This window comes from Macrotis lagotis, chromosome 1, assembly GCF_037893015.1.
Source record: "Macrotis lagotis isolate mMagLag1 chromosome 1, bilby.v1.9.chrom.fasta, whole genome shotgun sequence".
Taxonomy (NCBI): domain Eukaryota; kingdom Metazoa; phylum Chordata; class Mammalia; order Peramelemorphia; family Peramelidae; genus Macrotis; species Macrotis lagotis.
The window spans coordinates 187,719,334-187,737,180 of record NC_133658.1 but is presented as its reverse complement, the minus strand read 5'-3'; the positions used below and the strand labels follow the sequence as shown (position 1 = coordinate 187,737,180).

Genomic DNA, 17,847 nt, shown 5'->3' with positions numbered 1-17,847 from the left:
ACCTGATTATGGGTTTCTTAGGAGTCAAATAAGATGATTTGGTACTACTGTCCCTTTGAGGACTTGGTACATTTTGTTGTGATTCAATGAAGATTTTAGTGTGACCAATGAAACAGAAAGAGATGGGTTTTTTTTTTCTGGCACTCTCCAGCTGTTTCCATAATCCAGCAAATGTTGGTAATTTGGTCACTGGTTCCTTTGCCTCTAAGAAAAATAGTCTGTTCTTCTGGTAATTCTCCATTCACATACTGCTGAAGCCTTGCTTGCAGTCTTAAATATAACCTTTCTGGATTTGAAATGCATGCAATCGTTCAGTAATTTGAACATTTCTTGGCATCCTATTTCTCTCTCTCTCTCTCTCTCTCTCTCTCTCTCTCTCTCTCTCTCTCTCTCTCTCTCTCTCTCCCTCTCTTTCCTCTTTCTTTCTTCCTTTTTTCTTTCTCTCAGTGTTATGTATGATCTGGGTACAGTTGTGTTATTAGTAAAGTTGTTCTTTTTTTAATCACCTGTCTCAGCAGTTCTACTAGGTACAGGTGCCATTTATTTCTTTCTCCTTAGTTGCCTAAGTCAATGTTCACTGCACCTCCTCCAACCTAGTTTTACCCTATTCTTGTTATGTGCTTATTTCTGGTATTGATGTGTGTTTGTGTGTGTACATGTATGCCACAAACATACATGTTCTGAATGTAAATAGTTCTGTCCTGAATTCTGGGATAGAAATACATACTGTATAAAGGATATATAGGTTCTGACCTATAGGATGGAATAGAAGGAAATAATAGAGATGAGCACATCCTCTCCACTAAACAAAAGAATTACCACACACTCCCACCCTCCTTGAAAAGCTAAAGAACTGATCTGGAAGCCTTCAGAGGTGAAAATGAAAGTAATTCAAAACATTCACACACCAAAAAAGAAGTTAGTAAACAAAAACAGAAAGATTAAGGAAAAAAGAAAAAACTTTAGTTTAGGCTTCCAGTTGCTGTTAGAAAAATAAAGGGTGAGGGGCCTTAATATAGTGGGAAAAATAAAATGTCATGATCTCTACTCTTTCCTCTCTAGGAAAAGACTTCAACTAAATCCATTCCATCAGAAGACAGCCAACCTAGGACTTAGCTTTAGATTAAAGAAAATATTTCTCTTTCATCTCTTTTCTACTCTGGAAAAAGGGTTTCAATTAATAGTCATTCCCCAAACAAGGGGTGTATCTCATGTACCAGATGAAGGTAGGTCATGGACTGAACTAGAGACCATAACTAGAATTGGGGATTCCAGCCAAGGGGCACAGGAAGAATAGAAAGAGTCTCTGCTTGGTCTGATCTCCAGAATAGGAGAGACCTAGACCTCAGTCCCTGAAAAATGTCTTTTTTTCACAAAAGTTAGATATGATATATCTCTGATAATTATTGAATAGGCATAGAAAGGCATATATAATGAGAAATTACAATAAATTTCTTAACTGTAAATAGCACCTTTACAAAAATTAAACCTATTTTAGAATATTAAAATCTTACAAAGAAATGCATAAAAGTAGAAATATTAAATACCTTACTAAACAATAAAAATACATAAAATAAAGGACCATTTAAAAGTATTAAAAATCAACTAAATAACTTAATCTTTAAGAAGTGGTAGTTCAAGAAACAAATCATGGAAACTATACATAATTTCTTTAAAGATAATGATAAAAAGAATTTTTACCATAAATTTTGGAATACAGCCAAAGCAGTCCTTAGAGAAATTTTTATGTCTTTAACTGCTTTTGTTAACAAAATAGAAAAAAAATTGTTAACAAAAAAAACAAAATAGATCAATGAATTAGTCATTAAAATTTCTTTAAAAAAAAACCTTAGAAAGCTAACAAATTGAAACCCCCAAAATAAATACCAAAATAGAAATTCTGGATATCAAGGAAGGGATTAACAAAACTGAAAGTAAGAAAACAACAGTAAATTACTAAAAAAAACCCAAACAAACAAACCAGGAACTGTTTTTAAAACAGATAAACCATAAACTAATTTGATTAAAAATGACAAAGAGGGAGAAGCTAGGTAGTGCAGTGGATAGAGCACTGGCCCTGGAGTCAGGAGGACCTGAGTTCATATCCAGCCTTAGACACTTAATAATTGCCCAGCTGTGTGACCTTGGGCAAGTCACTTAACCCCATTGCCTTAAATAAAAAAAAAATTTTAATGACAAAGGAGAAAACAAATATATAAAAAAAAGGAAAATTCACAATAAATGGAGGAATACAAAATATTACTAGAAGTTATTTTGCCCAATTATGTTCCAATTTAAAATATCAACTTAAATCAAATAAATAAATATTTACAAAAATATGAATTAACCAGATTAACAGAAGAAGAAAAAGAGAATTTAAATCAATTTCAGAAAAAGAAACTGAACAAGCCATAAATGAACTCCAAAAGAAAAGAAAACTTCAGGACTAGATGTATTCACAAGAATTCATTTTAATATTACATAAACTATTTGGAGAAATAGCAAATGAAGGGATTCTGCCAAATTCCTTGCATGACACAAATATGATTTTGATACTTAAACCTGGGATAGTCAAAACCAAAAATAAACAAAAACAAAACTGTAGTTCAATATCCCTGAGGAACAATGGTGCAAAAATTTTCAATAAAATCATAACTGAGACAACTGCATATAACAAAGATTATTCCCTATGACTAGGTTGAATTTATACCAAAAATGAAGGGTTTAATATGAGGAAAAAATATAAATGTAATTAATCATAATAAAACTTAATCACTAATAGCAAAAATTACAGAAACCATAATTATATCAATAGATGAAGAAAAAAACTTGACAAAATATAGCACCAATGTCTGGTGGAGAGAAAAATACTAAATAAACATAGTAATAAATAGAATTTTCTTAGCATGGTAAATAATATATTGCTGAAACTGAGAACAAGCATATATATGTATACATACATATATATATTTGTATGTATGTATGTAAAAGAAGCATAAATTAGAATTCTTACTAATAAGATCATGGGCAAAATAATGTCATTGACACTACTTCACATAATATTAGAGCTACTATCTATGGCAAACAATGAAGGAATAAAGATAGGTAAAGAGGAAATAAAACAATCATTTTTTTGCAGATGATATGATTTATATATTTAGAGAACCCTAGATAGTCCACTTAAAAATTAATTGAAAAAAATGACCTCAGCAAAGTTGCAAACATTTCTTTATAATGCAAAATAATTTTAGTAGGAATAAAGAGAGGAATTCTACTTAAGATAACCATAGAAAGCATAAAATACTTGGGAATCTGCCTACCAAATATACACAAGAACTATATAAATACAATTAAAAACACTATTTACAGAAATTTGTATTGCTCATGAGTAAGCTGAACCAGTGTAATTAAAATGACAACATTACCTAAATGAATTTGCTTATTTGATGCTAAAATAATAAAATGATTAAATTAATTTCTCTATAGAACTAGAAAAATAATAACAAAATTCATATATAGTCACAAAAGTTTAAGAATCTCAAAGAAATTAATTTTTAAAGGGAGAGAGAGAGGTCATAGAAATAATAGGCAAAAAATTAATTTTTAAAGGGAATGATAAGAAGTTTAGGAATAATAGAGCTCAAGGTATACCACAAAATAGTAATTAAATTTTGTACTGGTAAATAAACTAGAATTATTGACTTGTGGAACAGCAAATTGATCTAGAATCCTAGTGATGGATAAATACAAAGTCCCCAGTTATTGGCATAAGGAATCAGTACTTGATTAAACAAAAACCATTGGGAAAATATGATACCAAAATAAACTCCATATAGATTTATGGTCTACAAGTGAATTTTTTCTTTAAAAAAAGGAAGTAATTACTTTTCAGACTCATTAATAGAGGATATGTTTGTGACCAAACAAGGGACAGAGATGATCTCAGAAGATAAAATGGAAATTTTCATTTCAATTAAGATTAGAAGAGAAATATCTAGGGGGGAAAGCATCTTTATGGTAAATTTCTCTAGTTAAAATGTCATTTCCAAAGTATATGAGATTAATTCAAATTTATAAAAATAAGTTATTCCTTAGTTGATATGAATGGGTATTATTAAGGGAAGAAACCTGGGCTAAATATAGCCATGTGAGAAAATGCTTCCAACCATTAATAATTAGAGAAATGCAAATTAAAGTGCTTCTGAGATTACAATTTATACCCAGCAGATTGATAAAAAAAGACCAAAAAAACGTTAGAAGGGCTATGGAAAAATAGAGATACTGATACAATGCTGGTGGAGTTGTGAATGGATCCCACCATTCTGGAAAGAAATTCGGAACGATCTATGAAAATTTACTAAATCGTATAATTTCAATGAGCCAGCTAAAAAACAACTAGAATTTTATCTCCCCCCCAAAAAAGAAAGATTTGTACAAACATATTTATAGTAGCTCTTTTGTGTTATCAAAAAACTAGAAACTAATCAATTGGGAAATGAATGGCTGAAGAAATTATGGCATATAAATGTAATGAAATACTTTATGCAATAAGAAATTAGGAGAAAGATGGTTTCAAAGAGACCTGAAAAGATTTGTATGTCTAGATATAGAATGAAATGAAAAGGATCTTCATAAGGAATCAGTACTTGGCTAAAAAAAAAAAGAACTATTGGGAAAACTTACCAGCAGTTTGGTAGAAATTAGGTCTAGAGCATCTCATACATGATATTAAAATAAACTCCATATAGATTTAAGGTCTACATATGAATTTTTTTAAAAAAGGACTCATTAATAGGGGATATGTTTGTGACCAAGGGACAGAGATGATTTTAGAAGATAAAATGGAAATTTTCATTTCAATTAAGATTAAAAGAGAACTATGGGGGGGAAGGATATCGTTATGGTAAATTTCTCCAGTGAATGAATAATTCTGAAATACTTAAGAATGTTTAAAACTAAATAACCAATAATGATTCCTGATGACTGATAAAGAAGAATGCTATCTACCTCATGACAGAAAAATGATTGAGTAATTTGTAGAATAAGAAATATATTTTGTATTTATGACCCATGTGAGGTGGGAAGGGAGGGGAGATGAATGTCTGATGATATTTTATTAGTTTTCTTGTACCACATTTTTTTCATCTTTCCTTTTAGATATTTGTTACAAAGTATGGATATGTTTTAGATAAAGGGGAGGGATATATTAAAAATAAATATAATGTTAAAAGGCAGTGTGTATATATCTGAACTATGGTTAAATAAAGAATGATCAATATTGTGAATGCAAGCCTCAGATCAAGAAGAAAGATCTAAGGACCTGAGGTCTTTCACAAATCCATGTAAATGTTTCTTCTGAGCTTTACATTGCTCAAAAACACTATAAAATGCTTCCTGTCCAATGAATATGGTCTTGTCATCACTTTAGAATGTACTAGGCACATATTTAGTCTGAAAAATAAAAGAAAGAACTTGGCATCCCAGTCATTAGAATGAAAGAAAGGAAATTTTAATTGCCTGAAGAATTTTGAGATAGCAAGGTTAGGAGAAATTTATTGGTAGAAGGAAGTGAAACAGAAATTCAATTATCTTTTTTTTTAAAGACTGAAATTTCAGAGGTTTGTGTGGGGTGAATCAATGACTTTTAAAGAGCAATTATAACTCTAATGAAGTTTCATCAATAGAAGAGCTTCATAAAGATCACAACTGAAAGAAAGGGCAGAGCCTATTCATCACATCCCTTTTTGATCTTCATTGCTTTTCATTTATAATATACATCTTTTTAAATGGACAACTTGATATTAAATATAATGTTTAAAATAATCAATGAAAGTGGTCTAGATGGAGTAATATGGTTTACTTTACAGGATAAGCTAAAAATTCAAATTTGTAACCTAACCTCTTGAAAATAATTAGACCCCATTAAATTCAGGAATACAAATGCTTCTATCCAATTCTATATATTTGTATTTCTTCCCTGAAAGGAGATCTTAAAGTAAAAACACAAAATAAGGAATATCTTTCATACTATCACAGACCTAGAGTAGACTTTAGGAACTATCTAATCCAACTCCCTCATTTTAAGGATGAAAAAACTAAGGTCCCAGAGACAGTAAACATTAGAGGTAGGATTATGAACCCTGTCACTCAAGAACCAATACTCTCTCTATTATAGAAAACTTCCTCATTTTTCTAGTCTGTATAGCAGAAATACAATACTAATCCAGTTATAAAAATGGGAGAGATTTCTAGGTTATTTTGGTTATATTTTAATATTAGAAACATTCCTCTACATTGAGAAAAATACCCATCTCCTTATGAACAGGAGAATAATAGTTGGATGACTATTAACCAGAAACTGATTTTCACTGTAACTCTGCAGTATTTATCTAAGGATTGCAGCAACAAACATGGTTCCTATATTCTTTAGTAAAGTCTTTCACCTGGGAGGTTATAAAACCTAGGAACCATAATCTTGAAAGATTTTGATTGATTCTTTTGTCTTTCTTTTGAAAACTATCTTTCTTTTATTTTTGTCTCCACTTTCAATTTCTTTCCCTATGCCATCCTTCTTTCTTCTTCCCTGGGAGCATGTTCTTACCATAAAGCAAATAATACTATTAAAACACAGACATTTACTGTAACCATATATGCATGAATTTATATACAGTTACACAGTATACATTTATACATGTGTATATAAATATAGACATGTATATACAAGCGTACAGTATACATGCATACATTTGGGAGCAACCTCATAAACCTCCTGGTGAAGGCTGTTGTCTTTTTTCTGTCATTCTATTTAAGGGTAGGAGTAGAGGTGATGTACACAAGAAGGTAAAATGGACGTAGATACTCCCTTTTGAATCCTATCTGGACCAACTTTCTTCCTTTAAACCCTTCTTTCCTTCGGCTTCCAGCTCCCCAGGCCCAGACTGTAGGAGTCTGGGCAGACTGAAGTTTCTGCCTCATTGCGGCGATTCCCCCTGCTTCCTGTGTGTTTCTCCACCTCCTCCTCCTCCTCCTCCCTTACCCCAACCCCCCTCCTCCCAGTCACTTGGGCTCGTCATGACGCAGGACTGAGCCAGGGGTCTCCGCCTCCCGGCTGCATCTCAGCTCTTTCTATCTGCCCCCTCCTGGCCCTTCCGCCCCCATTCACCCCCTTTAAATAGAGATAGAGCAGCGGCTTCTTTACACCCCTCGGTGAACCAAGGGTGTGGTGGAAAGAGCAGCTCTTTCCTGAGACCCCTACTGCGGCGGTTGCCTCCGAGCTCAGCTAATACCTCCTTTTCCGTCCTTCTCTCATAACTACTCCACTGGCCTGCTCAAGTCGCTGATCCTCAGCGATCCAGGACCATGCCACCCTTAATACTGCTCAGTCTACTGGGAGCTATGGCTCTGGGAGGTGAGTTGAACTAAGATATCGATTCAGCACCTTGGATAGCTCTTTATCTATTTTGGAGCTATTTCTCTATATTCGGCTTTACTTCTTTCTCTCTTTCCCTGCAGTGCCATGGATTTGATCCTGGGAGGACTGGAGAAAATGTGTGTGTGTGTCAGGCTGAGGGAAAAAATTAGGATGTGAGGAGTTTTCTCCCTCTCTCCCGGGGCTTCCTCTGTCTTCAATGTCGCTTTTCCCTTGTTTCTCCCTTCTGCTTCAGTTTTGGGGAAGTTTGGGGTACTACTAGCCTGGGGAGTGTATGACTTTTCTCTTGCCCATTTTGAGGGAGAAAGAATTTTAAAAGAATGGCAACATGATTTTGCCCCAAAACCTTTGCCCCAAAGAATAACCTAATATGGGTTAAGTTTATGGGGTTGGGGGAGAGAGAAAAAACTCTGGTGTGTGTGTATGTGTGTGTGTGTGTTGTGTGTGGTATGTATGTGAGCTGGCTCATGTATATGCTCACTTCTTAAATCTATGCCTTTTTCTATCAGTCTAGATGTAAATTTTATCTAAAATATCTTATATTGTTTATTTGACATGACAAAGATAGATGTCCAGGAAGATAGGTGAGTATAAACAGTGCAGTACTAATTAGGAATTTGCTTCTTTTATTTTACTATAAATACAGAAAGCTTAGTAAATGTTGGCTCTTTATGTATGTATTTGTATATGTATATGCAGGATCAATTTGTGTATGTACACACACACACACACACACGATTCTCTGTGGTGATGTTTTCTAACATAATTCAATTGGTTTCAGTTAGTCTTTCTTCCAATTTCATATCCTGGAGGAGGAGGGGGGAAGAACCAAGCAGGTATGGACAATGTAAAAAAAAATAAAGAATTACTCTTAGAGTTTTTATATCAGTTTTGGAAATGAAACTGTTGGTGGATATCTGGAAGTTTCTGTCTTTGCTTCAGACTTAGTAATTTATCTTTCAAAATTTTTATCTCAGAAAAAAATACCCTTTCTTAGGTCTCTATAATTTTTGAATGGGTGAAAATCTCTTCAAGTGAGCTTACTATATTCCTTCCTTTTTATGATATAGAAAACCTATTTTCAAATTCAATATCTTTTATTCAAGAACTACATCATCTGTCCAGTTTGAAATTTCTTTTTAATTTTTCCCCTTTCTATGAGTTGCTCTAATTCCTTACCTCACTTGTGGTGATCGTATAATAAATGTTTGCTGAATTGAAATTTGTAGTTGAAATTACAGTATGTTAATCTCTTACCCAAAGTCAGTAAGTCACAGGGAATTGAGAAGGTCAATCTTCTCAGAGACAGAATGACCTGGGATAAATTCCTGCCTCTGACACTGACTGTGTGACTTTGATTATATAAGCTATGTAAATTAATTTACTTATCTGAAACACTTACGCATTATATAAACATTTAAAGCAAAATATAACTTCACAGTCCTTGAGCAATTCACTAAGAATGTAAGTACTGAATATTTGTTGATATGCATTTGTAGAGGGAGGGTAATTCAGCACCTATGGTGGTAAATTCAAGGGGCTAAACAAAGAAAAAGAATTCTCACTACTTGAATAGACTTACTGTCAGTGGATCTATCATTCTGTTTGACTGTAATGCCTAAATTCAAAATTTTGACACAAAATTAGCCTAAGGGAAGATCTGTTATAGTGCAGGTTACATATTTTCAGAAGATCTTTATTCACATAATCCTTATGAGATAGTTTAATAAATATATTTCAACTCAGCAATAGACACTTTGTTGAAGGAGATAAAATGAATAATTTAGAATCTTTTGTGTTCAAAACATTTTTAAGAATTAGATCAACTAAAAGGCCAAAGTCCTGGACATATCCTGTGGTAGACAACAAACAAAAATGACATTTATGAAGATTGTTTAAAATGTATTAAAAAATCACAAAATACTTATAACAATTTTTTACCCATGAAAATACTTCAACAAAAAAATCATTATTTCCTATGTCTAAAATGGAAATGTGAAAGTCAGAGTTCACCATCACAGACTGGGAAGAATATGAAAATATGATATACTTTTAACACTTTCTTAATGAGAGGAGACTTCATAAATTCCCACAATGATCAATATTATTCCAGTGCCTTCTTTGTTAAAAATGAATGTTCATAGAGGAGGCACATTATATTTGTCACTGTAAGCAACGTGGATAAAATAGTACTTACATTTCCATTTGACTTCCCTATTTGCATCCTGCAACCAAAGCTAAAGTGAGGTGAAGATTTATGATGGCAGATACCAGTTTTGGGTCATAAGAAATCTTTTATACACAGCTCAAAAGTCGACTTACCATCTGTTTATTTAATTTTTAATTTGATCATTTAATTTTTCATTCTTAGAAATTTTTTGAGTCTTGCTTTATACAAAAATAAACTAATTAAAAGCACTGGCTAACTTATGGGATCCCAAAAATCACTTGTCTATTGAATATTATTTGTAGATGCAAGTCAATAAAAACTAGTATGTCATGCCCAAAGAAAGCATCTTTGTATTTATTTTCACAGGCAAAACTGATGTCCTTATGTTCATAAGTACAAATGTTCTGGCCTAATTGCAAAGGACCAAATGGAAAGAAAGGAATCTCAATCCCATAGAAGTGAATTGTTCTGCAAAATTAGTAACTGAAAAAATAATATCAAGTTGCAGTTTGTTGCTATGAAAACACATTATCACCCACTTGAATAGATTAAGCATTATTAGTTTGGCACCTATAGGGGTTAATGAAAGGAATTCATAACACTGGATATTGAATATTTTACACTTTTATGTAGAAATAGAATACTTTTAAAAATAGCAGAGTTGGGAGCAGGTTATTCTAGCTAGATTTTAGTAGATCACTTTATATTTCATTAAGGGAGTAATTATCTTGCAATTCAGAGGCCTTTCATTCCAAAGAAATTTAAGATTTCTCATCAGGGAAAAGGCAGTTACACAGTAGGAATAGTCTTAGGAGATAGCCATTCCTGGAATAAAATTAAAACAGTTGGTGAACTACCCTCCAGAGAGACTACATAGAAATGAAGGCAAGAAAAATAAAAAAAATAATATATTGAAATTGAAGCATTTAGTAAATTTTCCTAAAGTTCTTTCCCTGATTTAAATTTTCATATTTTGCTATTCCAAGTAACCCTTTTGTTACTGAACTAGAGAACCTGGATTTCTTTGGTTGTTGTGTAACAGATGAAAGTGATCTTTTCACTTTTCTCTGCCTGGCATAAAAGGCTTGTGATCTCAGCCATTAGGCATTCATCTTGACAAGAAACAATGTAAATGGAAGTATTAGTATTTTTGTTTCTGTCACTACTTGTCATACTATTACATATGAAAATAAAGTAACAATTAAGTGGAAAAAGTTTACAAGATAATAGTAATCTGTAAAATTGTTATTGTTGATGTTACTGTAATTTTACTGGTTTATAGTATTAACAGTTTTTAAACACCTGAATATTATTCTTTCTTCCTCCTATGACTGTGACCTAGAGAGCACTCATTATGTTACTCTGTCTCAGCTTCTCTATCTGTGATATGGAATTCTACCACGTAGAGGCTATATATAAATGCTTTGAAATTCTCTAGTTAAAAGGGTTTGTAAAGGACAAAGTAAAAATGTAAACTATAAAGGGCCAAAAGAGCTTTGCAAACTCAGTCAAAAAGTACTTAAGGACTTTCTATAAGCCTGGCACTGTGCAAAATGACACAAAATGACACAAAATGACACAAAAACTGAAATGCCTTGAATCATTTCTTTAAGATAGCAACATTTAAATCTCAGATTGAAATTTTATTGCTTTAAAAAATGATCATCATAAATTCATCAACAAGCACTGAGTGCTTACCTACTATGTGCCAAACACTATGCAAGATGCTAGGAATAAAGAATGAATTCACCTCTATTTTCAAGAAGCATACATTCCAACAGGAGATACAATAAGGACATATAAAAGTAAGTTCTGAATAAAATAGAAATAAATACAAAGTCATTCTAGAGGGAAGGTGCTGATCATTTGAGTAATCAGAAAAGGATTCTTGTCGAAGGGATTTTATGAGGGTGAGATGAAAAGTAAATGTATCCCATGCAAAAGTACAATGACAAGAAATAGAGCATCATGTGTCAGGAGAGGGGGAGAAGGCTAATTTGGCTGGATCACAGAGTATAGGGGGGCAAGAAATATACAATGAAGTTAGAAAGACAGGGTGGGGTCAGCTTATGAATATCTTAAAAGCTAAACAGAGGGATTTATATTTGATTCTTGAGGCAATAGAGAATCAAAGGAATTTATTGAGTTAGAGAATGGCATGGCATATCTGAGCCTAAGAAAAATATCTTTGGCAGCTTAGAGGATGATGTATTGGTGAGAAGAAACAATGTCAGCAGGGAAGGTTGTTGCAATAATCTAGTTGAGAAGTGATAAGGGCTTAAATCAAACTGAAATCTATATTAGTAGAAAAAATGGGATAAAATTCAAGAAATGATGTAGAGGTAGGAGCAGCAAGAATTGGAAACTAATTGGATGTATTGATGAAAGCAAGTGAGGAGTTATGAATCTGGAAGACTAAAAGAATGATGGTATTTTTGAAAAATAAAAAAAGATTTTAAAGAAGGGTGGATGTGGGGTGGCTCGGTGGTGCAGTGGATAGAGCACTGACCCTGTAATCAGGAGTACCTGAGTTCAAATCCAGCCTCAGACATTTAATAATTACCTCACTGTGTGGCCTTGGACAAACCACTTAACCCCATTGCCTTGCAAAAAAACCCTAAAAAAAAGGATGGTTGTGGGAAAGATCATGAGCTCTGTTTTATTCATGTTGAGTTTGAGATATTTCCAGGACATCCATTTGAAATGTCTAATAATTATATGGTGATTCATGCCTGGAACTCAGGTGAGAGACTGGGACTGGATTATAGATCTATAAATCATTTGAATAGAGATAAGTAAACTCATGGGTGCTAAAGATGATGACACCTTTGAAAAGGGTTATAGAGAGAGAGTAATGGATCAAAGGCTGATCAAAGAAGAGTGTAAAGATGTGGCCAGGAGGGTAGGAAGAAAACCAGGTTCAGTTTTTATCATGAAAACCCAGAGAGGAAAAAATATCCAGAAAGGTGGATGGTCAAATTCAGTGGAGAAGTCAAAAAGAATGAAGACTAAGATTATTGATAACTTTGGAGAGAGCAATATCAGTTGAATGCTGAACCTGAAAATTAGATTACAAAAGGTTGAGGTAGAAGTGGAGAGGAAATGGAGGCAATACGTGTAGCTTTTTTTTAATTAGGAGTTTGGCTGAGAAAGCAGAGAGGTAGCATGATAACTTGAATGTATAGCAGTTTGGAAATATATTTTAGATACTGCTGGAGTGGGGGGGACAGAAGAGAGCACTTTTATATATAAATACAGATATATATATATATATATATACACACACACACATATATATGTTGTATATACATGTTGTGACACATAGATACTGAGATGCCATTCAACAGATCTGATTAAATTTATGCTGACACCTTTAGGCAGTTGTGTTGCTCCAAGTTTGATTTGATTTCCTAGATGTTCCAATAAGATGATAATGTTGACAAAGCCTACCTTCCTAGGGGCACTAATATTCTAAATAACTTTCCCGAACAATCAGAAACATATGTTTGTATACAAATGTGTATATATTTATATATATATATATGCACACATATATGTATATACATTACACATATATGTTGTCCAGTCATGTCCAACTCTTCATGACCTATTTGTGGCTTATAGCAGTTATTGGAGTGGTTTTCCATTTTACAGATATGGGACTGAGACAGGTTAAGTGACTTACTCAGAGCCACACAAGTTTCTGAGGCCAAATTTGAGCTGAGGAAGATGAATCTTCCTGTTTCTATGTCCAGAAATCTATACACTGCTCCACCTAACTACACCAATTCAATAAACATTATTAATCATTTCCTGTTTGTAAGTGAATAAGTACCTGAGCACAAAGATGAAATAAAATCCAGCTGTAGAATCATAGATTTAGAGCTTAAAAGGATCTTAGAAGTCATCCAGTTCAACTTCCTTATTTTAAGATGAGAAAACTAAGGCTTTGAGAAGTTAATTAGCTTGCCCAAGGACTCCTAGTAAATAAGCAGCAGAATGGTTCATGTTCTCAGAGAGTATATGGTCTAAATGGAGAAAATGACATTTCACAAATAAATATGATATAAAGCAGTATGTGTTATTTTTATAAGTGTGGTACTCTAGGAAATGTGAAACTAGTTTATTCACATTCACATGAAAATATTTTTTCCCTAAATTCCTGGCAGTCTTTCAGATAAATGATTGCAGAATGAATCACTCACAAACCCAGGAAAGCAAGAAAACAGTTCTGCCTACTCCATCTATGCATCAACATGTGCAGAGAACTGCAATCTAGATAGAAAATTGCCTGAGTCAGATTCAGGTTAATACTACTGCCTATTGTCAACTAAATAAAATTAGATTGTTGACTTTTATTATCTGCAAGTTAAATTTTTCAAAGAAGCTTCCCAACATTTACAGGAGCTGACTTGATTGAAGTACAAAGGTTTGTAAATAATTAAGAAACTAATTGCCAGTTGCCCCCTTTCGCCCAAAAGAAAAATCTCTAAGCAACTCAATTCCTCCTTGGGGTCTATAAGTTGTAAAGCTCATGAAATCATTAAGTAGGTCATAATACTACCAGCATCCCTTGGAGATTGTAGGTAGTTTACCTCTCCATACTTTACTCTCCCCACTACTGAGAGGTTTTTTTTTTCCTCTTGGGCAGTTTTTACTGGCTCCTCTGGCATCAAGACAGGGATACCATGAGATTTTCAGCCTGGTGTAATGGATAGAACAGTGGGCCAAACAGAACAGGAGAATTGAAGCTCTTAAAAAATCTATGTTCTGCTTCTAATTCAGTCACTGAAAATAACATTTTCAATCATTTACCTTCCATGGGTCTTAGCTTCTGGAACTAAAATGGGGGGGTGGGGTTTCTTTGCAGTTCAATGAATTAAAATGTGTTATTAAGCATTTATTTTGTGCTAGGAACTTTTCTACATACTAAATTACAGATACAAAAACAGAAATAACTGATAAATACAAGTATATAGAGAGTGATTTTATATATTTATATTTGGGTCTGATGGTGGCTTTTCTAGGGAGATAAGGAAGGAAAAAGTTACATAATTACATATATAATAGTCATATATATGTAGAATAGCAAGTTGTACATAATAGATTTGCAGTTTCATATGCAATTATATTTTTATTCTATATTAAGAAAATCTAATTTTATTTCATAAATTAAAATAAATTTTTTTTAAAAGGTTGATTCCTGTCCTTGAGGAGCTTGCATTCTAATTGGGAAAGAAAATACAAGTAGAGAAGTGGGGTTAGGAAGGGTGGGTGGGTTTGTAAAATCATAGGGATTGTGAATTGCCTATAGGGCAGCTGACAGATATACCCTTTCCAGAGGCAATGTTAGGTTGATTTAGATTCTGTGTCCAGAGCAGGAGACAGAAAGTTTTGGGAGTTGGGTGGTATTCAGTAAAATTAACAAAATGGTCTCTATAGATGGCTGATTGGAATGTGAAGCATGATTATGTCAACTAGATATAGTGGGCTCATCAAAATAGCTCAGTCCTCAGGGTCATCTATAAGCCCATTCAGGCCTACCAACCAATGGAGACAGGATCTAAGGCATCTCCTATTGTGTCGCTTCTCCTTTACTGCCAACCAATGAGGGCAGGATCTAAAGCATGTCCTACTGTGTCTCTCCTCTTTTATTCTCTCCCTTCCACTCCCATACAGGTTAAATCAGGTTAAAATTAATATCAAGCATAGCTTTGATAAAGGAAATCATGAAAGAACAGTCTAAGAAACTTTTTTAAATGGTAATGGTGGAATCCAAACCTTTGCCTGAGAGGAGAAGGGAAAGAAAGATTATTGGTAAATTTGACTATATATTAGCCTCATGATTTGTTTTTTTTTAAACACTAACCTTTAGAACCATATCCCTTCTACTCCCCCTCCCCCAACTACACCTACCTGCTCAATTAGACTTAGTTACCCATAATAATAATGTATGCAACAAAGCAGAGCTGGGACTAGGATCTGGCCAAGTAAGCAGTTGCCTGGGGTACAACACACAGAAGTTGCAAAGGATACTTTTTAATTTAGTATTTTGTAGATGAATATACTTTTAAAGGCTAAAAAAATTCTCCATTACTAGCATGTTAGTATTTATTCTGTGATAAATCAAGTTGTATGTTTCACAGGAAAAGCAAAAAACCTCCAGGACAATTTCCTGTTCATATCACTGTCATTTTCAAAACTTGCTTGACTTTGTTTCTGCTCTTCAGTAGACTTGTGCACCAGCAACCTTCCCAACTGCTTACAGGAAGAGCTTTTGGGGAGAAGTAGGGTTGGGGGGGGAGAAGAGGAGAGGAGAGGAGAGAGAGAGAGAGAGAGAGAGAGAGAGAGAGAGAGAGAGAGAGAGAATGAAAATTTAAAAAAAAATGTCTAGCACAAACTAGGGACTATTTCAGTTCTCTGCTTCTATCTTGAGTGTATAATGAGAAGAGCACAGAATTTATAAACCTGAGCCTTGGATTTGATTCATAATTCCAACACTTCTTTGTCACCTATAAAATAGGAACATCACCTGCCAATACAGGGTTGTAGGTGGAAAAACACTTAATAGCCTTTAAAGTAATGTAGAAATGTGAATTATGATCATTATTGTCTGATTTAGAAATGTAAATGATATGAATTTTGGTTCACATATGTTAGTGTTTTTTTTAAAAAATCAATTCATGCAACTTTCAACTCTTTCTTTACCCTCTTCTAAAGCTGTCAGTTCCATGCCTGTGGATAAAGGAGATCATGTAGAAGAGATGGTGAGTTGAAATCATAATTAAAAGCATAATTCTAGAATTCCCCTCTGTTCTGCCTCCTCCCCAAAAGTATCCACCTTCTAGGCCGAGTTTTGTCTCCCCCCCAAAAATTTTTGTTTTGGGTTTTTCCCTTAAATGGTGGTATTTAATCTATTCCCCTTTCTCCTTCCTTCTTCTGCCAACCCCAGCATTAATATGTTACCAAAACTCGTTGCTTGTTTCAGCTGTGAAATTTTCTATGCTAAAAGAAGAGGTTTCACAGTATGCTACAAAAGCCTAATCCCTTGAATCAATCAATCAATAAGCAATCATTATGTGCTTACTATATACTGTCTTATGCTAGGTATTAAAGAACAAAATAAAAAATGAAATAGTCTTTGCTCTCAAGGGGTTAATTCTATCAGAGAAGAAAACATGGTGTATATACAATTATAAATAGAATAAATATCAAGTAATTAGAGAGGGAGAACAAGCAGCCAGGGACATCAAGAAAGGCATAGTAGATCTCCTTACACCAGAGTCTTAAGGTCTAAAATTAACTTTTGCCACCTGGAGGTCTTGGCCTGTTCAGAATCAGAATGAAAGTTTCAGGGCTTGGGGAGATGGATGCCCTCTCTTGTGTTTCCCCTAGCACAATCCTTGATGAGACAGTGATCCAGAATTGGACAACAAAGGAAGTCCAGTGTTGCACATTTCTTTGCATATACTTTGAATTGAATACTTTCAAATCTAATCAAGGCCACAGGCACTTTTTTCTCCCAAACTTTCTATTTTCTTTAAAGAAAGATTTTATTTATTTTGAGTTTTACAAATTTCCCCCCATTCTTGCTTCCCTCCCCCCACCCCCCAGAGAAGGCATTCTATTAGTCTTTACATTGGTTCCATGTTATACATTGATCTCAGTTGAATGTGATGACAGAGAAATCATATCCTTAAGGAAGAAAAATAAGTATGAGATAGTAAAATTATATAATAATATAATGGGGGTTTTTTCTAATTTGACCTTAATAGTCTGGTCTTTGTTCAAAGTCCACAATTCTTTCTCTGGATACAGATGGCATTCTCCACTGCAGACAGCCTAAAACTGTCCCTGGTTGTTGTAATGAAGGGATGAGCAAGTCCATCAAGGTTGATCATTGCCCCCATGTTGCTGTTAGGGTGTACAATGCTTTTCTGATTCTGCTCATCTCGCTCAGCATCAGTTCATGCAAATCTCTCCAGGCTTCCCTGAATTCCCATCCCTCCTGGTTTCTAATAGAACAATAGTGTTCCATGATATATATATATATATATATATATATATATATATATATATATATATATATATATATATATATATAAACCACAGTTTGTTAAGCCATTCTCCAACTGAAGGACATTCACTTAATTTCCAATTTTTTGCCACCACAAATAGGGCTGCTATAAATATTTTTGTACAAGTGATCTTTTTACCCTTTTTCATCATCTCTTCAGGGTATAGACTG

The 17,847-nt window shown here is 33.8% G+C and overlaps 1 protein-coding gene across 1 annotated transcript in view; it reads left to right on the top strand.

The window, feature by feature from the left end:
* Positions 1-7,169: 7,169 nt before the first annotated feature.
* Positions 7,170-17,847, top strand: part of CHGB (chromogranin B) — a 23,370-nt gene continuing 12,692 nt past the window's right edge. Inside the window, exons 1-2 of the mRNA XM_074209502.1 lie at positions 7,170-7,408; positions 16,320-16,366. Of these exons, the coding sequence (XP_074065603.1) occupies positions 7,360-7,408; positions 16,320-16,366 (96 nt within the window). The 5' untranslated portion in view covers positions 7,170-7,359. The remainder of the gene's footprint in view (positions 7,409-16,319; positions 16,367-17,847) is intronic.